The sequence below is a fragment of the Tamandua tetradactyla genome, chromosome 3 (assembly GCF_023851605.1).
Source record: "Tamandua tetradactyla isolate mTamTet1 chromosome 3, mTamTet1.pri, whole genome shotgun sequence".
In the NCBI taxonomy this organism is placed as follows: domain Eukaryota; kingdom Metazoa; phylum Chordata; class Mammalia; order Pilosa; family Myrmecophagidae; genus Tamandua; species Tamandua tetradactyla.
In genome coordinates this window covers 203,213,633-203,234,872 of record NC_135329.1, presented here as the reverse complement: position 1 = coordinate 203,234,872, position 21,240 = coordinate 203,213,633, and the positions used below count along the sequence as shown (strand labels likewise).

Here is a 21,240-nt window from a genome sequence, read left to right as displayed (position 1 = left end):
ATAAGAATGGTTATAAGGGTCAGAGCATCACCCATACCTGGCTACTGGTCAGCACACACATACAAAGCACTGTAAGGGAAGCTTTGAAATTGGAACTGATATAAAACCACAACCCACAGAATGTTAGTGAATTCAACGTACCAGGTTGACTGTCTGCTAAACTGTAATATTCACATTCTCCAAAAAATTTAAACAAGAGAATTAGACTCAAAATACAATACTCAGATACAAGCCAAAACTGCTCAGTGAACAAAGAACCAGGAACACCTCGACTCATATGGGAAAAGAAAAACAGAAGCCAATGCTGAGGTCAAAAATATTTAAAGCAAATATTAAAATGCTATAAGAAGTAATGGTGGCAATGCTGAAACAACTGGAAAAATAGTGACAGCAAAGAATCAGAATATATAAAGAATAACTACATGGAAATTTCAGAACTCAAAAACACAATAATCAAAATTTAAAACTTCATTAAAACCAACAAACAAACAACAGGAATAAGTGAACTTAAATATAAACCCACAGAAAATATACAATTCAAACAAGAGAGAAAAAAGATTGGGGGGAAAAATCAGCAGAGCTTCAGGGGCTCATGGGACAATATCAAAAGATCTAATACCTGTGCCACTGGAGTCCCAGAGAAGAAAAGAAAGTGCAAAGCAGAAAAAAAATTTGAAAATACAATAGCTGAAAACGTCCCCCAATTTAGGGAAAGACTTAAACCAACAGATTAAATAACCTCAACAAACCCCAAGGAGAATAAACCCAAGGAAATCCATGACTTAACATATATAAACCAAAGACAAAGAAAAATCTTGAAAGCAGTCAAAGAAAAATTAGATGTTACTAATAAGGGAACAGTTTTGGAATTCTTGCACACTTCTCATTAGATATCATGGAAGTAAAAAGGAAGTGGCATAAATCCTTTACAGTGCTGAAGGAAAATAACTATCAATCTAAAATTCTATAACCAATAAAATAAACTAAACATCACCAAAACTGGCATGGATGTCAAGCAAGTAGAGAAACTCTCACACATCATTGGTGGGAATACAAAATAACATAGTCATTATGGAAAACTGTCAGTTTTCCTTGAAAAATTAAACATATACTTGCCCTATAACCTAGCACTCCCATTCTTTGATATTTATCCAAGTGAAATGAAAATTTATGTTCACTCAAAGACCTGTACACAAATATTTATAGCAGCTTTATTCATGTTTGTGAAATAATCCCAATACCCCTCAAACAGAGAATGGATAAACTAGCAATGGAATGCTAATGAGAGGAAACTACTGAAAAAGACACCAACTAATGTGGATAATCTTATAGGCATTATAGGTATTATGCTGAGAGAAAGAAGGCAATCTGAAGGGGTTATATATTGCATGATCCTATTGACATGTATACTCAGAAAGACAAAAACTAAGTGTCAGAGAATAGATCAGTGGTTAACAGGGTTAAGGTGTGATGAGTAGGGAAGACAGTTTTCTAGGATGATAAAATAGTTTCATATTCTCAATATAGTGGTTACCCAAATCTGTATATTAAAATTCATAGGACTGTACTTCAAAAGTTAATTTTAATGTATGTTAATTCAAAAACAAAAAACAGTTCCAATTCCATGTTACCATCTATAGTAACCTACACTTTTACATTAATTAATTTTTTCTTATTTGCCTACCAAGTTGATTATTTAAATGAAATAAATCTCTAATGGATCAAAACAGAAAAATATATATATATATACATATATATACATATATATATAAAGATGTATTCCTGGAAGCCCATGTCACTTCTCTTTTTTGCTAAGCCTAGTGTGGCTGTTATATGAATTCAGTGTTTATAAAACATTTTACTGGAATGACATTAGTCACTGGAACTGTTGGGCAAGTAGACCAACCACTTTTACAGTGCCAATGTTAAAGTACCACCCATTCCAGATCCTAAAATACAGATTTTAAATCTCCAGTTTTGTGCAAAAAAAGGACATGTAATAACAACAGCACTTACTTTGAAAACGTGTCTGCCAGTAGTTAATTGGTTTCGAAGTTCCAAAGTCACCTACTGTTGGAACCCGATATGCTTTTGCAGTTTTAATTAAGTCATATGCAGATCCCCAGGAGTTCAAGTTTTAACAACCACCACCCAGGTATGACTGTAACCAGATGGTGTGATTCACATTCCGTATGTCCACCAGTATGCTGCTCTTAACTATGCCTAAAACAATCTTTGCAAATAGCCATTTGTTTAACTCCACAATCTGTGCTGGATGAATAAGAAAGCTTATTTAGTACTATTAATTGTTTCTCTCCTGCTGGAAGAGAAGCTGGTTAAAATATTTTAATAGAGTGCAGAAATGTATGTGGTTGCTAATAATGTTGACATAAAGTATTAGCATTAATCTGACATTTAGAGCTATCCTAATCCTACTTAGTAAAAAATATTACATGTAAAATCTAGAACAGATGGAAGATACCTTTAATTGGTTATCAAGACACTATATGTAGTAGATAGCCCAAAATACTAGTTTATCCAGAACCCAAATTTAAAACCTGAAAAAAATATATATCTAAAACATGATGTAAAGCACAACTGTGAGTTTTTAAAAAATCACAAATTCTGCACTGTAAGCTCCTTGTAACAGTTAGGGACAAAGATCTAAAAAATAATATTATTTTTTATTAATTAAAGTATTACAGCTAAATGTGGCAGACAAAACCCAAGAATGTCTTTGTTACCTCCCTAAACCCCACTAAAATGACAGCAAAGGAATAAAAGGGCATTAACCGACAAAGACTAAGAGAACAAGGAAGAAGAGTCCACGATCATTCTCCTCTTGTTAACAAAATCTGGAAGATAAAAATTAAATTTACCAGCAGTAACTGAGTTTGCAGAGTAGAGAAAGCCAAAACAGAAGCACCTGAGAAGTGGGAAAGGGCAACTGGAAGCCGAATCCAACCACAGAACCCCCTGCAAAGATTGACTGGAGGAGTAGTTAGAAGTGGATGTGTGCGTTAAGCAGTCAAAAATAGTTAGACCTCGAATTCCCCTACAGCCAAGAGATTCTCCCTAGCAGGCTCTAGGCAGGAGTCTGGAGGAGTTAAATTTAATCTGGAGAGACTGCAACAGAGAGACTCTGGACTCAGGCGCAGCTGAGAGTTGTTACAGTCTATACTAAAACTGGGGCATTATCTGAGACTCTACATAATGACTGGTTGATCCCCCCTTCCCCAACATACACACTCCTCTCCTCCCTTACCTTGGATCCCAAAACAGTGGCAGGCAGGCCTTTTTAATCCCCAACAAGATTGGAGAAAAGATCTCTGACCAAAAAAAAAAAGAACATGCATTTCCAAACCAATGTTTCAAAATAAAAAAAGCCCAGAACAATAAACAAAAACGCTACACCAAAATAACTTTAAAGAGGGTGACAGAACAGAATCAGCAGTAAGAATAGCATCACCAGACTTCTCAACAGCAACACTGAAAGTTTGAAGATAACTAAGCAATGGCTTAAAAATTCCAAAGGTAAAGTATTTTCAACCTAGTAAACTCAGACAAACTATTAATTTAAAAAATGAAGGTAGAATAAGACATTTTCTTTCATGTAATGCCCAAAAATGACTTTCCATTCATCTTTAATCAGGAGGCTAATGGAGACTGAGATGCAGGAAAGAGTACAACACAAGTTGGGGATGAAGGGAATTTCTAGAATGAAAACAGAAGAAAAACATCAGGATAACCGCACAGTAGGTCTACAGTGCAATATTTCACAGGAGAGAATAAAAGAAGTATCCAGAGAAGGTTCATTCATTAAAAAAAAACAACAAAAAAAAACAGGGTACATTATGTATCTGATCATATTGAAAGCCAGAGGCAATTTATCTGGAGATATTAATGATACACAGATGGAAAATAAAGCAAATGAAGAAAATGAGATAATGATAAACTATGGAGGTGGGGGAAGATTGCACAAGAAAGAAAACATAACAGTAACATATTACATGACTCAGCTGTGACCAATATGTACATAGTCACAATAAATCAAATACTGAACAGTGATTTAACTAAAAAATGTGATATGATTACAGTGAAGGGGCAGTAGCAGGGTATAGAAGAAGAGAGTGGAAGGTAGAGTGTTGAGAGGGCCAAACTCTCATCTTCCCCCTTCCACAGTAGAGAAATAAATAAACTGGGGGGCGGGGGGAGGCAGGCAATATTATATCTATGTTAGTTAGAAATACTGAGATAAATAAAAATAGAAGTGGGGACAATCAAAGAGTTCAAAAATTGGGAAACTGAATAAGGGACTATAAGCCTTTACCCTTTAAAATTATACACATATTCTTTTGATAAAAATTAATATTGATTTAAAAATTAAACATAAAAGAAGAAAATAAACTTTTGGCTCTTCAAAATTAAACTTAACTGACACATTCTTACAGTTTGTTTCCTTTAACTGAAGATAAAAGCATTACAAGAAAACACAAGAAATCTTAAGTTTCAAAAATATCAAATTCTTTACTACTCTTAATCTTTTAATCGAAGCACCTACTAAACACAACTAAACTGTTCTAAGTTAGAACCAAGATTCATTAAGAGAAAGGTTCAAAGAGAAAAATAAGGAAGAATTTTCACATCTTTCAGCATTATTGATTTTCCTGATTTTCATACTTTCCTTATCAAAGAACTTGCAACATTTAACAAAAAATTGGGAAGAGAACAAGAGCTTTTAGAATCAGTTACAAGAGAAATTCTTCCTCTTCTCATCATGTTTCCCTATAACTTCCATAAAATGGTTTCCTATCTCCCCCCTCTAGAGACTTACAGAATGTATCTACTGCATTTTTCCTCATGACAGGCCTTAAATTACCCAAACATAGTGACCATATGTATAGTCTTCCTACCAAACTCATCTCTAACAGAATAACATTTCTGGTTCCTTCAAATTTTCCCCTCGTACATAATTTCAAATCTCCAACCATCCTAATCAGCATTCCTTAGGGCATGCACGCTCCAGTTTATTAATGTCCCTCTTAAAATAAGCAACTGAAATAAAAGCAAGATAGAATTATGACCTCCCGTCCTCTAAAAATTATTTATAGCATCAATCTTTTTCTGTTGGTTGGTTGGTTTTTACATGGGCAGGCTGTGGGAATCAAACCCAGATCTCTGGCCTGGCAGGCCAGAATTCTCCCATTGAGCCACCATCCAACCACCTGGTATAAAATTTTAAAAGATGTTATCTTACTCAAGAGTTTTTTAATAAAATATGTTCTAACTTAAAAAAAAAAATCTAATTCCCATATTGCAAACAACTCACTTAAGTCTCCCATACCTGCTGTAGAATATGTTAACAGAGTTCATTCTAATCTTATCAAATCAGGTGTCTATAGAGCAACAACTTTCATCACGAAGGCTGTGAAAATGTCACATCAGACTCGGTACGAATGAAAGAACGAGAAGTCGTATTTTACTTTTAAAACAAATATTAGAAGAATCCAATGTTATCACTAGAGAACCATTATTTTACTTGAATTGGGAAATGCATTACTGAGTAAGAGAAAAACAGAAGGGGTAATGACACTTGGTTCCGAATATATCCGTAAGAGTTTCTTAAGAATGTGAGCACCATGTGTGCTGCATTGAAAAGATTTAAAATATTAGTCTAGAGCATTTACTTTTTCCCAGAATGATACTGGAACATACACAGAAGTTTCTAGAGTCGATGGTCTTTAAAGTGAAGAAATAAGTTCTTTAAAAGAATGTAATTGTTTTCAACTGTAATCCAACTCACAGATAATATTAAAAATTATAATATAAATTTAATTAGATAAATTGTATAATCATTACTTTGAAATGAATAAACAAAGTTTCTCTTGTGTTAAAATCATATAGTGCTGGGGCAGGCAACGGTGGTTCAGTGGCAGAGTTCCCACCTGCCACGCTGGAGACCCGGGTTCGATTTCTGGTGACTGCCATGTAAAAAAATAAATTTTTTTTTAAATCATATTGTGGGCCGGTGCAATGGTGGCTCGGTGGCAGAATTCTCACCTGCCATGCCAGAGACTTGGTTCAATTCCCTGAGCCGCCCATGTTAAAAAAAAATATTCACAGTATGCCAAAAATATGGACAAATGAGAAAAGAACAGATAAAAATTTAATACGAAATGATGCATTTATACCAAGTTAAGGTCAAATGATGTGACTACAACCTTGTATGTCCCAGACAAGAGCACTGTATGAAAGAGTCCCCTCTTAACCAACTTACTGGATGAATTCACGCCTGTTGCACACGAAACACTCATAACTAGAAGGCATCTCTCTCCTGTTTTCTCAAACTGTTTTACGCTTTTAGAGTTGTTTGGGGTTATTCTCAAATTTGTTTATGCCAGTAGTACTTGGTACAATATTTGGTGATACAGTTGGTAGAGTACTTGGTGAGTACATAGTTAACTGAGCATTATGTAAAACAATGGCACATGAGTGAGAAAAGAATTATCTCCATGAAAAATAAGAGAAATCTTTTAGAAACTAGACCAAACCAAGCCGACTTAAAAAAAAAAAAGTTATTTAAATGTGGACAAGAATTGTAAAAGATGGAAAAAAATCATAAAGATATAGAAAAATTCAGCACTCAGACTGCTTTAAGGTAACAAAATTCTAGAAATCATAAACAATGTGAGTCTAGGTGGTATTAGATGACAAAAATCTCATCAGTGGACTCATTCAAAGTCAAAACCTATTTATCACATAAAAAACTGACAAATTAGCAAACAGTTAGATATTAAAATAAATGACATCAGTTTTTTTTGTTGTTTTTTTTAGGATTCCTCACTTAATTCTTTTTTTTTAACTAATCTATCTATTAACAATCACTACACAGAACAATGGGATTTAATCACAGTTCATATAAATAAAATAGCAAGAGAATTAACTCATGGCACATGATAGCATGGATGTGCCAAATTCAAAACAATGAGTGTCTAAGCAGACAACACCATATTCCCAGAGCATCCACAATATACACCAATTTCTGAATAAAATTCAAAAACAGAGAATACCCATTTGAAGCTAGGAAGCGCCTTAAAAAAAAAGAAAGTATGGCATATGCATTAAAAAATGTATGACACATTTATTAAACTATCTGCCCTGCCATTTAAAACTCAATAAAGTAAAATCTATCACTGAAATTCCAAAAGTACAGCATTCGCAATTTACAATATTCCTTGGAAACTCTTTATCCATTCTTTAATGAATAGTACCTTCCTTACATGGGTATTACTAGAATAATGGCAGGGGGTATGGCTTATAGCCCCTGCTCAATGTTACTGCTATTATTATATTTTTTGTTTCAATAAATACTTTAACTGTTGTATCCCCATCACATGTACCAGTGCCTAGCACTTAATGAATGGCTGCTTAAAAAAAAAAACTCTACCCTTCACAGTGGAAAAATATCAACTAGTTTCCCCATTTATTTCAAACTGAAATCTCCTTAGATTGTCAAATTTATCTCACCGGCTGTAGCCACATAAAAAAGGAATTACAAATATAAATCACTGCCCACTGCAACCTCATGAGGGCCTGAATATTATCAACAGAATTTCAAAAGTACGTTTGATTGCAATCCACACTAACAATAAATAATTGCATAAAAATCAATTAATGCATCTCTTCATTTTAAAAATCACCATATAAAAGTCAAATTATACTTGAAATTAATAGAATATTACAATACTATCAGACTCTATGTCCACTTATGAAATTCCAATAAACTCACTGGTATTAAGAACTGTAAAGTGTTTCTCAAAATGTTATTTTATCTAAACCCTCACTGAAAAATTTATTAATCATTTCTTAAGGATACATATTTTACTCTACTGTTTACTGATTACACTAATGTTTACAGTTGCCCCAGAACAAATAATTTGGTCTAAAATTAGTCTTTGAATCAACTGAAAACTATTTAACATGAAGGCAATTTTTTATGGTTTGCTATAATTTAAAAGTTTGGAATGCCCATTCATAATTTTAAGTTTTCTGCAGACAAAACCCAGAAAGAAAGCTACAAGCCAATCTGTTACAACATTCCCATTCTGTCTCAATACTCAATAGTTTTATTGTATCTAAATCGATTTTAATGTTTCATAACCTGAATTCAGTTATATACTCCAAATGAGCATCATACAAATACACAAACAAGACAATGGGGGTGGGGGCAGCAGGAAAGGATGGGGGGAGGGGAGACAGGAAAGGAAAGATTAGCTCTGAGTCTAGTATTAACAGTAAAATACTCGTTTAATTTATTTAAACAAAGATATTGATAATGAAAGATAAAGGGTAGGTGACTACCTAAAATTTAGAATTCATCATAGTAGACACCAATTACCATGTATCAAACATTTTCTAGGTACATCTAGGTTGCTGAAGCTCAGCTAACCTGATTTCATATTTGTATCTCCATCTCTCTTGGTCCTCACATTAAGTACTTGTTTAATAAATATTCAATGAATTGTACCATTTAATCCACCAAAAAATGCTAAAATACCTATTAATATCTTATTACAAAGACGCTGAGGGAATGGACTAAGACCATGTGATACATAAATTTTTTCTTTGAACGAGTCCACTGATTAGATTTTTGCAATCTGTACACAATGACCAGGGCTTAACAATTTGCCCTAAGTCCCAAAACTAATGTCAGAGTCAACATCTGACTTCACAGTTCATATTCTTGCCATTATAACATGTCATCTAAACAGCAAATGTATAATTACTAGACAAAAAATAGTTGTTATTCTTAAATTATTTTCCACCACACTACAGTTTTTCGAAAAAAAAATCCTCAGGAGCTATTTTTCCTGTAATATTTCTACAGTAGACACTTGATGGTTGCCATTCCAGATTGATTCCACCTTTCCCAAGAATCCCCAATTTCTGATTTTGGAACTCTATCTGAGTTGTTTTAATGAAATCAGGGTCCAATCAGACATTCGATAACTGGTTCAGGGCAGCTAAGCCAAGCTAACTGTGCTGGTTTGAAAGGAAGTATGCCCCCTAAGAAAAGTCATGTTTTAATATAAATCCCATTTCATAATGGTAGAATAATCCCTATTCAATACTGTATATTTGAAACTGTAATAAGATCATCTCCCTGGTTGATGTGATTTAGTTAAGAATGGTTGTTAAACTGGATTAGGGGATGACATGTCTCCACCCATTTGAGTGGGTCTTGATTAGTTTCTGAAGTCCTATAAAAGAGGAGAACGATGTAGTCATGAGATTCAGAGAGATTCAGAGAGAGCAACACTATGAAGCAGAGAGTCCACCAGCCAGTGACCTTTGGAGATGAAGAAGGAAGATGCCTCCAGGGAGCTTCAAGAAACCGGAAGCCAGGAGAGAAAGCTAGAAGATGATGCTGTATTCGCCATGTGCCCTTCCAGCTGAGAGAGAAGCCCTGACTGTGTTCGCCATGTGCCTTCTTCACTTGAGAGGGAAACCCTGAACTTCACTGGCCTTCTTGAACCAAGGTATCTTTCCCTGGATGCCTTTGATTGGACATTTCTTTAGACTTGTTTTAATTGGGACATTTTCTCGGCCCTAGAACTGTAAGCTAGCAACTTATTAAATTCCCCTTTTAAAAAGCCATTCCACTTCTGGTATATTGCATTCTGGCCACTAGCAAACTAGAAGACTAACCTAATAAAAATCAACCACAGGACTTCTGGAACCACAGTGACATCAATGAAATTAAAGCAGAATGGAACCTCAGGAGCTTGGGCAGCAATCTTTGGATAAGAGAAATCTAGGCAACTTCTTTAAGCCACCAGATAAGGTCTTACTTAAAGCCAAACAATACATTCATCGACCAATTGTGAGTCAGGTTGAGTTACATTCCAAAAATCCAAACTGTGACTAAACTTTCTAAGGGTGTTCCTCATGTCAGTGTCTTTCCCATACTGTTTCCTTTCACACAGTTCTTCTCCTTGTTAGTAATGCCACTCACAATGGTCCAGCTATTGCGGAGATGTTAAACATACATCATCTCTAATAACTAAAACAAACCCATACAGTAGACTTCATCCTTTCCATTTTGTAGATGAGATTAAATAACTCAAAGAGATTAAATAACATTCTCAATTAGAGACGGCTAATAAGTAGAGCTAGGATTCAAAAACCAAGTTCATCTAGCTAATAAGCACTTGTTCTTTTAACCACAGGAAGCTGGTTGCCTTGTGGAACTTGTCTTTAAAGGTCTCTGCTCAGGTATCAACTCCTCTGTAAAGCCTTCCTTAAAGTAAATTTCACCCCAAACTCCTACACTAGCCATATACATACCTAATGGTAGCTCATTCACAGAAAGGAACTATTATGATGGATTGCAACTAAGTTTCCATACGTGACTCCCTTTGATGCATATTCCTAAAGGATAGCAGGATCCAGTTAAACCACTGCTTTCCAGGGTATAACCCACACCAAGTAAGCAATAAATATTTGGGGAATAACCAGTAAAAACAGAGAAATGAAGTCCTACCTATTACAGGTTCTCATTAAAATAAACAACTGTCAATGTAATGAGGTACCTTTTATAGAGAATGTTTCTGAAACACAATGTAGGAAGAAATTTTAAAATATTTTCCTGATATTACTTGAATAAACTAAATGTTGCCCTGCTCTGCTTATAAAGAGCTACACAGAAATGCAAAAGTTGAGAATACTGAATACATACATTTTTTCAAACCAAATTGTTAAATGTATCAAAGATATCATGTTTAATAAAAGCAGGACAAGCTTTTTGTGCACCCAGTAAAATTTAAATACCCTTGAAATCAATAAGACTACTCCTTCATTTTAGAATCAAAGTTGCCCTTCCCAAATCACCTAGCTTTCTAACTTTACTACATTATTTGTACATAAAAACCATGAACCAGACTAGGATACCACCCAGCTCTAAAGTTCGGTCATAATTGTGTAATATAATTGTCACCCTCTCAGAGCACTTATTTCTCTACCCAATTTAAGCACGCTCTCTTAGACCCGGTTTCTTCCTATCACACTTTAACTCTCAGGATTATGTTTACCCCTGACGTTTTTCCTTATTTACATATTCCCATCTTCCCAACCGAATGTACAGACCAAGAAAACAAGGACTTCGCTGTGTTTTCAAGCATACTCCAAGGTTTCTCACAACCTCGTAGGCACTCAATAAATGGTTGTTGGGGAGTAAGTCCTGGAAGACTTATGCCTCTCTGACCAACTTTTTAAAACGCAAATAAATCGTACACTACTGGGCATGCCCTGCATTTTCCAAATCTTTAATTAATCAGTTTCCCCGTGTATTACATACTTTGCTTCAGTATTAATCTTACAATCAAAGGTTTTAAAAGCATTTAGTAACTATCACTTTGTCAGTAATTCACTACTCTGAATCCAAAATAAACTTCTATGTATCTTAGTATATGAAACTAACTTAGTCCCCAAATCTACAAACTTTCCAAACGAAATTTCACAACGTCGAAAATTTTACCAAAATAAAACTTAACGGAGCAAAACCAAATACAAACCATCCCAGGAATACAGCACAGTAGTCTCCGTTTTTCTGAAACAATGCTATCTTTCCAACTCATCTTTCCGCATTTCTGCATACTTACGTATTATATGACAAGAAACTTATGTATTATATGACAGAAAAATCTCACAGATACGGCCACCATATTCAGACTAGAAGTACATGGCTCCTAGTCGGTATTTTATTTCCATTAAAACTCACCCCAAATTCCTCAAGACTCTTCAGAGTATAAAGCTAAACCCCACAACCTCACTGCTGCTTCCCTCCTCTCAATGAACCCTCTGGGACTTTTTCCCAAGGGATTCACATCTCCGCCATCAAGATATTTGAATTCCGCTACTAATCCTAAAGGTCGGCTTTCCGCTAGTTTCCTAGGTACACTCTACGCGAGAAATAATGCCCAGGCGACACGTCTCGGCCCACTCCCAGCATCTTGCCTCGCTCCCGGGCGCCCGGCAGGTGCCTCGCTGGGGACCGCCGCGCCCGGCCGCCGAGAGGCGGGACACACAAAGGACCGCACGCCCCTCCCCGCCTCCTCCCGTTTCCCCCCACCCCCCACAACGCGGTGCCCCGGAGAGCCGAGGATGAGGTAGGCGGCTGCCCGCTCCACAGGAACCAGATACGCTCGCCCCTGGCGCCCTTTCCCTGACCCCAACCCCGCCCACGCCCCACCCACGAAGGCTGCCCCGAGTCTGGACCTCGGCCGGGACTGCCCGAGCAGAAAGAGCATCCCCAGCCCGTGGCCGAGCGCATCCCGCCCGCCAGCCTCCCCCGCCCCGCAAACCGGCGCCCCAACCGCCGCCCGGGCCCAAGCGAGAGCCCCGCCCGGCGTCTCCCCACCCAGGCAGGGCCCCCGTCCCGCCGCCCGCTTCCCCACCTCCCCAGGACGGGTCCGAGGGTCGGGTCCGCCTCGCCTGGCGCCCGGCGGCCCCGCACTCACAGGCTGCCGGAGCAGGAGGTGCAGACGAAGGAGCCGACCGTCATGTTCACGTAGGTGGGGCCGCGCTGGTCGCAGTCGAAGCACTTTCGGTTGTGCGGGAGGCCGGTCATGTCCCGCAGCATCTTCAGGTGCTTCTCCTCCTGCTTCCGCTTCGCGCTGGCCGCCATGGCCACGGCGCCGAGGGAGGAGGCCGGCAGGGCCGGGAGTCGGGCGGCGCTGCGCCGGGGGCCCGCGGTCCCACGGGCCGCCCTGGCCGCGGCCGCCGCCCTCCGTCAGCGCGCGTTGCCCGCGCAGACCCGGCACCGCAGCTCGGCTCAGCTCGACTCGCCTTGACTAGGATCGGAGGCTGCGGAACGCGGGTTAACCCGCCACACCAACCGGCCAGGCCGGACTACAGCTGCCGCCGCCGCCGCCGCCCGACTTCTCCTGAGGCGAAAAGACGAAGAAGAGGGACGGCAAGAGGAGGCCCGCCCCAGGCGGCCCGAGGCTAAATGTCGGCCGGCGCCCTCTACTGGCCAGGAGGAGTCACTGCAGTCGCGCCTAGGCCTGGGTGCCGGCTGTCGCAAAACAGGGAAAACACAGAAATGATATGGACAATATTTATTGAGTGCTGAAATGTACTAAACGCTTGACGTGGGCTATCTTCCCCCCCTGCTTACAACTCTCCAATGAATGTCCACTGCATGTGGAATAATTCCAAATTCCTCACCGTGCCCTAAGAAGCATTCCATGGCCAGCCTCCTCTCCCCCTTCATCCTCAGTCCCTCATACACCCTGGATTTTCGTTTGTTCCCCAAGCACTGCATGCTCCCTTCTGACTTAGGGCCCTTACCCTTGCTGTTCTCTGACATTGTGTGTTGAGGGCTGTTCGTGCTTTAATGGATGTTGAGCTGCATCTTTGGACTCTACCCACCAGACGCCAGTAACTCCCCACAGAAGTGTGACACCCACAAATGTCTCTAGACATTGCAAGTTGTGCAGGGGAAAGGGGTGGAGGAAGGCAAAATCTCCCCAGCTGAGAACCACTGCTCCACGTGGATGCCCAAATTGTCCCTGGCAGGTAACTTCTGGTCAGTAAGGTGGGGTTCAAATGTCAATTCAGAGAAGCTGTCCCCCTACCCACCCCTCCTTCCAGTCACTTTCCATCAAATTGCTGTTGTATTTTTAAAATAATTCTCCTAGCTCTTTGAAATGCTGTATCTTATAAAGAGTTACTTTGTGTTATCCAGCCTCTGCCTTTAGGCTGGGGTGCTGGGCCCAGGCATTTTGTTCATGGCATCTCCTGGCCACTCAGAGCTGGGGTCTAAGTCCTCAGTGTGATGGAGTGAATGCATGCAATATCTCGTTTAATTTTCTCAACAACCCTTTGAGGTAAGCCTTGGGGTCATTCTCATTTTACAAAGCAGGAAACTGAAGCTCTAAGGGATCGAATAGAGAAGCTGGGATTCCAACCTAGAAAGAGGCCAGAACCCAAATCTCCTAGTCACTGAAAGACTCACGGATGTTATAAACCATCTCTGCCCATCATTTCCCAAATGACAGAGGGACTCAGAGAACTGAAGTTTCAGTCACCCAGTTAATGAATGGGAAAGTGGAATTCAAATCCAAGGTTCCTAACTGCCAACTCCAGATCCTCCAAGAAAGTGATTGGATGAAAAGACCACATGAGGCAATATTATTCATAATAATTACTACTATTACTATTAAAAGAAAGGGATGAACAGATGTTAGATTGGTCAGTGGATATTTTTTTTTCAATTTTCTTTTATGGAAAATGCTTTTTTTTTTTAGTGCTTTTGTAGACAGAGTTGTATCACAAACTCCCATGAACCCATTGCCCACTTTCAAACATTACAGGCTCATGACTAATTTTGTCTTATCTAAACTCCACCAATTCCCCCATTCTCCTATTATTTTGAAGCAAATCCTAAATAATCCTGTATCTTCTGTGAACATTACAGTTTGTTTTGCTAAAAGGTAAGCACTTTCTCTTTTTTAAACTAACCACAATTCCAATACCATACCTAAAAAATGAATCGTTCCTTCACGTCATCAAATATCCAATCAGTGTTCAGGTTTCCAATTTTGAGTATTTCAAAAAAAAAAAAAGCTATCATTTGTTTGAACCCACACATTACAATTGGATGATATGGCTCATAAAGATTTTTTATCCTATGGGTTTCCCATCCGTGTCTCTTTTTAAACTAAATTTTAAAATAATTTCAAATTTCAGAACAATTGCAAAAGGAATATGTGCTGGTTTGAAAGGAAGTATGCCCCCTAAGAAAAGCCATGTTTTAATATAAATCCCATTTCATAAAGGTAGAATAATCCCTATTCAATACTGTATGTTTGAAACTGTAATCAGATCATCTCCCTGAATGATGTGATTTAGTCAAGAGTCGTTGTTAAACTGGATTAAGGGACGACATGTCTCCACCCATTTGGGTGGGTCTTGATTGGTTTATTGGAGTCCTATAAAAGAGGAAACATTTTGGAGAATGAGAGATTCAGAGAAAGCAACACTATAAAGTAGAGAGTCTACCAGCCAGCAACCTTTGGAGATGAAGAAGGAAAACACCTCCCAAGGAGCTTCATGAAACAGGAAGCCAGGAGAGAAAGCTAGCAGATGATGCGGTATTCACCATGTGCCCTTACAGCTGAGAGAGAAACCCTGACTGTGTTCGCCATGTGCCTTCTCACTTGAGAGAGAAACCCTGAACTTCATCGGCCTTCTTGAACCAAGGTATCTTTCCCTGGATGCCTTAGATTGGACATTTCTATAGACTTGTTTTAATGGGGACATTTTCTTGGCCTTAGAACTGTAAACCAGCAACTCATTAAATTCCCCCTTTTGAAAGCCATTCCGTTTCTGGTATATTGCATTCGGGCAGCTAGCAAACTAGAACAGAATATAAACCTCATAAGAGAACTCCAGCATACCCTCACCCTCCCAGATGCATAAATCCTGTAATTTTAATTTTTGCCACCCTTGCTGTATCATTCTTTCTATGTTCTGAATATTTGAGAGTAGGTTGCACACATTGTAATCCTTGAACACATAATAGTTCCATGTGCATTTCCTACGAAAGAGAATAAATATGTTATCACCTTATGCAGTTATCAATTCAAGAAATTTAAGCTTGATATAAAGCTTAGGTGCTATATTCCAAATTTTTCTTATGTCCCAATAATATCCCTTTGAACTTTTCCATCTTCATTTTTAGATCCTATCCAGTATAATGCATTGCATCTAATTGTCATTATCTCTTTAGTTTCTGGTTCTTTTTCTAATTGTGTAAATATGTACACAACATGTATCTTCCCATTCCAGCCCCTCCCAAGCGTTCCGTTCAGTGGGATTAGTCACTGTCACAGTATTGCAGTACCCTCACTCCCGTCCATTACTAGAACTTTCCCTTCTTCCCAACACTCATTTTACAGTAACTCCTCATTGCCCCCATCTCTTTTTTTCCTTGCAATTTATTTTTTAGCAAATGATCTCTTTGTCCTGTAGAATTTCCCATAGTCTGTGTCATTTAACTTGTTCCTAAAAATTGGCAGTTGGATCAGACTCATTTTTTCATGTATATGAAATTTTATTTCATTTTATTTTTCCATCGAGAGACATATGATGGGGGGTTGCTCTGTTTTTATGATGTTGGCAGCCAGTGATGATTACTGTCTAGATTCATTAATTCATTTATGGTTGTAAAATGATGGTATTCTAATTCTGTCATTCCTTCTTCCTTTATTAGCTGAAATAGTTGTTTATAGATAAACTTTCCCTGATCAACTATTTGGCACAGTTCATATCAGAAAGGCAAAGTAAATGTTTGATTCCTTTCCTTTATATGCAACTTCTCAAAATAATATATTGGTTTCTTAGCCCCTTCCAATGGTGAGCAATATTTTTTCAGTGTCATTATGAACTCCAGGATTTTAAACTATTTGATATATTTCATATCCTTGATGTTCAATTGTCTCATTGTTGACCAGTGGGAACCTTTTAAAGTTGGCTCTTGAGTTCTTTTAACAAGACTCTTGACTTAAAGTCAGTTGGCGCTCCATTCCAGCAGGGCCTGGATGGTCCAACCCTGGATTGACAAAAGAGGAAGATTGACTGACCAACCCTTCTGGCTAGGTATAACAGGTCCTCAATCTCCAATTCATCATCAAAAAATGCCCTCAGCCCACTGCCAGTTTGGCTTCTGTGTTTGTTTCTATATTTGCAGTGTTCACTGCTGTTTGCATGCTCTCTGGTTGTTCATCACTCCATGGTCTGTTATTGGGATAAAGTCCAAAATCAGAAGGCGTGACCGCAACCCCTTACTTAGCCAAACAATGTAATGAGTGGTTGTCTTGTGAATGGTGTTTGTTGTTGTTTTACAGAGGCAGGAGAACGCCTTTCCAAACCGTGGATCTGTTGGAAGGAGACATTCAGATGAAGTCTGAGAAGTTTTTTCCAAGTAAAGCTGAAGCTCTACAACCTGCTATAGTATTAAAGCCGGTGTCTACTTTAACCCTGAACAGGGTCTGCTGTGTGTCCAGCAAGACTTATTTGTTTACTTTAATTTCCTTAACATTCACAACAACGTGGAGGGAGGTTTTATTATCCCCATTTAATATAAGAGAAAACTGAGTCCCTGAAAGGCTGGCTTGCCCAAGGCTATGCCAGAAGTGAGGCTCGAAGCCAGGACTCAGAGCTAGAACTGGTTGAAAGACACTGCCTGCTGCCTCCAGTGACTGAGTGCTGATCCTGCTTATGCTTATAGGATTTTCAAAGTAGAAATCAGAGTAGGGAGTGAGATGTTCACCCTGCAGCAAGAATGATCCTTTAAGAATATAAATGCAATCGAGGCGTTCCTGATCCCCTCTTAGTGCTTAAATTAAAGCCTGTGGGTGACTTCTCACAATTGTTACCATGAAAGACTACCGGAAATTTCCTGCCCACCACGCTGAGTCTCCCTCACCCTGCCCCAGCCCCACTGTGCCCCAGGCTCCCCTGACACCCCCTAGGTCTCCAGTGGCCTGTGCCCCAGGCTATCCCCAACCCCCATCCCCCAGGCCCTACACTAGGGCCCCACTGCCCTGCTCCAGCCCCCACTCCGCCATCAGTGTTTATAGTCTCTTCTCTCCCATCATGGCCCTTGCACGTGCTGTTTTCACTTCCAACAAGTCTTTCCTCTCCTCTTTCTGCCTTCCGATCTCATCCTTCAGATCCAGTTTGACATGTACATTTCAGATATCCTCCTCTGACCTCCCTAACCCTACAGTACCATGTACCTCTCCTTCATAGCACTTGCTGCTGTGGTTATTTTACATTGCTGTGAGATTTTCAATTAGGGTTCAACATCGCCCACTACACTGCAGGTCCTATCTGGGAAGGGACCAGATCTGTGTTTGCTCAGCATTGTTTCTCCAGCGCTTAGCAAGGGGTCTGGCACTTGGAAGAAGCTCAATACAAATTGCCTGAATGAATAAATAAATGCAGCAACAGGCAGCAGAAGAAAAGGAAAGCTCCCCTCAGTCACACGCAGTGGGCTCGGCATTCTGTTTATTGTCGTCTCCACTGTTTTGGCTCCCAGAATGAATACAGTTCTGTCAAAGCTACAATAGTTTTGTTAAGGAACTTGCAAATTCTGTAATCAAACCTCCAGCGCTAAGAATCTGAAACCTCCCCCTAAGGCTGCCTGACTTGCTTAGAGGCTCCCGCCTGTCTTATCACCAGGGGTGAGTCAGAGAAAATGTCAGGAACAAACACTGGTGTCTGGAGAGGCCCCCAGAGCCAGCTAGGCTCTGCCAACTCATCCTGGGCTGCCCCACCCTCCCCGCCTGTCTCGCCCAGAAAGGAGGCCCCTCTCTGTAGCCACTTGAAAGTAAAGCGGGACAAGCAATGACAAATATCACAGGGTACTCAGTGGAGCTTAGTCTTGCAAAGTATTTGAGTGAGCTGAAGAGGTCAGCACCCAGAGGGTAGGAGAGGTCTTCTCGTTCGTGAAGAACCTCAAACTTAAACTGTTTACTCTCTCTCTCTCTTACTGAATTACCCAGGGTGTCCAGGAATTATAGATGGAATAGAAAGGAAACGTGGCCAGCCTGTTCGCCTGCACACCCGGTCCCGGGGCAGCCCTTGCCGTCCACGGTGCCCTCTGAGTTTATAGTTTTAGTAACTCCAGACGTACCTTGTGAAAGCACAATCGCCTTTTCTTTGTTTACTTGCGTATCCAAAGGCTAATTTTGTTAAATAAGTGATTCCAAAATATGTCACAGTTTTTGTGGCCCCACTATGACATTTTTCGATATTGGGGACCTCAAAAAAATCAAAGTGGCCGAGGCCTCTCCATCCTGGGCCATGCACGCACCCAGAAGTGAGTCGCCTTTTTTCATTGCAGCCCCCAGACTCTGGCCACCTCTCCCTGGCCGCACATCTTGGAACAAAGAGCCTCTCAGAAAACCCCAAACCATCCCCCTGGTGCTCGGTTTCTCCCGGGAGAACCTGAATTCCCCATTCTTAGGGTCTTCAGACCTTCCTCTACCTCAGGCCTCCTGATGCCCGAAGCTGAGCTCAATCATGGAGAGGAGGTCCTGACACCAATAAGCTTTTTCTTTTTCTTTTTTTTGCTGATTTCTGATTGATTCTATTTATTTGATTCCAATGGTCTGCATGTCAATTCTTGTGCCCCCATACTGTTTATTTTTTTGTTTTTATTTATTTATTTAATTTTTTTTTTTTTTTGCATCGGCCAGCACGGGAATCGAACCTGGGTCACCGTGGCCTGCCCTGTTTTTCTTTTAACTTTTTTTTTAATTGTAAAATATAACATATATAGAAAAAAGCAATAAATTTCCAAGTACATTTTAACAAGTAGATATAGAACAGATTTTAAAATCTGGTATGGGTTACATTTCTATGGGTTTTTTTTTTTCTTGTTTTCTTCTAGCTGCTCCAAGACACTGGAGAACAACAGAAAATATCAACATAATGATTCAGCAGTCATACTCATTTGTTAAATCCTATCTTCTCTGTTACATTCCTTCTTCTCTTTAAATAACATACACATAAAAGCAATAAGTTTCAAAGTACATCACAACAATTAGTTGTAGAACAGATTTCAGAGTTGGTATGGGTTTACAATTCCACAATTTTAGGTTTTTATTTCTAGTTGCTCCAAGGCAGTGGAGGCTAAAAGAAATATCAGTATAATGATTAAGCGCTCATACTCATTTGTCATACCCGACCTTCTCTATATAATCTATCATCACCTATGATCTTTCTCCCACCCTTAGGGGTATTTTGGTTATTCCCATTCTAACTTTTTCATGTTGGAAGGGGCTGTCAATAATATGGGATAGGGGATGGAACTAGTTGATGTTCTAGAAAGGCTGGCCTCTCTGCATTTCAGGTCTTGTCTGGTCCATGGACCCATCTGGAGGTTGTAGGCTTTGGAGAGTTATCTTCATGCATGGAACCTCTGTAGAGTCTTATATAATGTTCTAGGTGTTCTTTAGGATTAGCAGGAATGGTTTTGGTTGGGGTTGACAAGGTATGATAGGTAGCAATGTCTAACTGAAGCATGCTTAAGAGTGGCCTCTTGACTCTATTTGAACACTCTCAGCCACTGTTATCTTATTTGTTACACTTTTTTCCTTCTTTTGGTCCGGATGGCATTGCTGATTTTATGGTGCCTAGGCCAGGCTCATACTTGGGAGTCATCTCCTACACCACCAGGGAGATTTTCATCCCTGGATGCCATGTCCCACGTAGGGGGGAGGGCAATGGTCTCACTTGCAGTAAGCCTTTGCATTGCAAACTGGAACTGCTGGTTTCAATTTTTATCAATATTGTTCCTTCCTCCAAAGCCTGACTTTCTCTGGCTTTTGGCCAAGGAGCCAAAGCTAAAATTTATGGCCTGTTTAAGTAATGCCATAGGAAAGTAATGTTGGCCCTACTAACTCCCCCACCCCTAGCAGGCTTCACAGAGTGAATAATCACAGGGCCTCGTGGCTAAAGTACTGTGGAAATCATGTTCAACTCGATTTTTCCCCTCATTTCTTCATTTGATAGTGCCTGCCTTTAGTTGTGGTTTGATTATTTTTAACATTGCTCTCTGACTTGTTCTTTAATTTGCACGAGGCAGTGAGATAGAAAAGGGGGGGGGGGGGGGGACAACCTTCAGAGAGCACGCTGTTGGTGCATACTTCCTGGAAATTTTGGTCTGGTTTCTGCAGAGAGTGTGGTGTGTGTAGAAATGACACCTGACAATTCCCTCAACACCAATTTGGGGACACTGGCTAGTGGTCACCTGGCTGCCTTCTCTGAAGCAAAGCCAGAACAAACAGAAGCTACAGACCTACCCTCTACCTGTCCATGCTGTTCAAGACCGCCTTCTATTTTACTGGAGTTCACTGTACATTGCATTTGTGAGCTTTGTCTCATCTGCTGAAATCTGAATGCCCAGACAGTGAGGACTCTGGTCACAGCCTTCTGTGTCTCTGCTGTGCTAAGCTCTAGGAGGTGTGCTATAAATTCGTGCTGGAGGATGGACCTGTTAAACCACAAGCCATTCTGGGAACCCAGAATAATTGCAACATGACTCCAGTTATCCATTTATTCAAAAAGCATTTTCTGGCTTGCAGAGGGAAGCCAGAAGTAGCCTCCAGCCTTCAGTCACTCATCCATTCAATAAATATTTCCTGAGCACATACTACCTGCCAGACA

At 39.9% G+C, this 21,240-nt stretch overlaps 1 protein-coding gene across 5 annotated transcripts in view; it reads right to left on the bottom strand.

The window, feature by feature from the left end:
• The window catches only part of AGFG1 (ArfGAP with FG repeats 1), a 112,333-nt gene extending 99,596 nt beyond the window's left edge, over window positions 1-12,737 (bottom strand). For 2 of the 5 annotated variants that reach the window (XM_077155333.1, XM_077155334.1), the window contains exon 1: window positions 12,519-12,737. In XM_077155333.1, coding sequence (XP_077011448.1) covers window positions 12,519-12,685 — 167 coding nt within the window. In that variant the 5' untranslated portion in view covers window positions 12,686-12,737. Of the gene's footprint in view, window positions 1-11,779; window positions 12,070-12,518 lie in introns of those variants that run through there. The other 3 variants (XM_077155337.1, XM_077155338.1, XM_077155335.1) reach the window with 2 other exon arrangements.
• Between the last annotated feature and the right edge of the window lie 8,503 nt (window positions 12,738-21,240).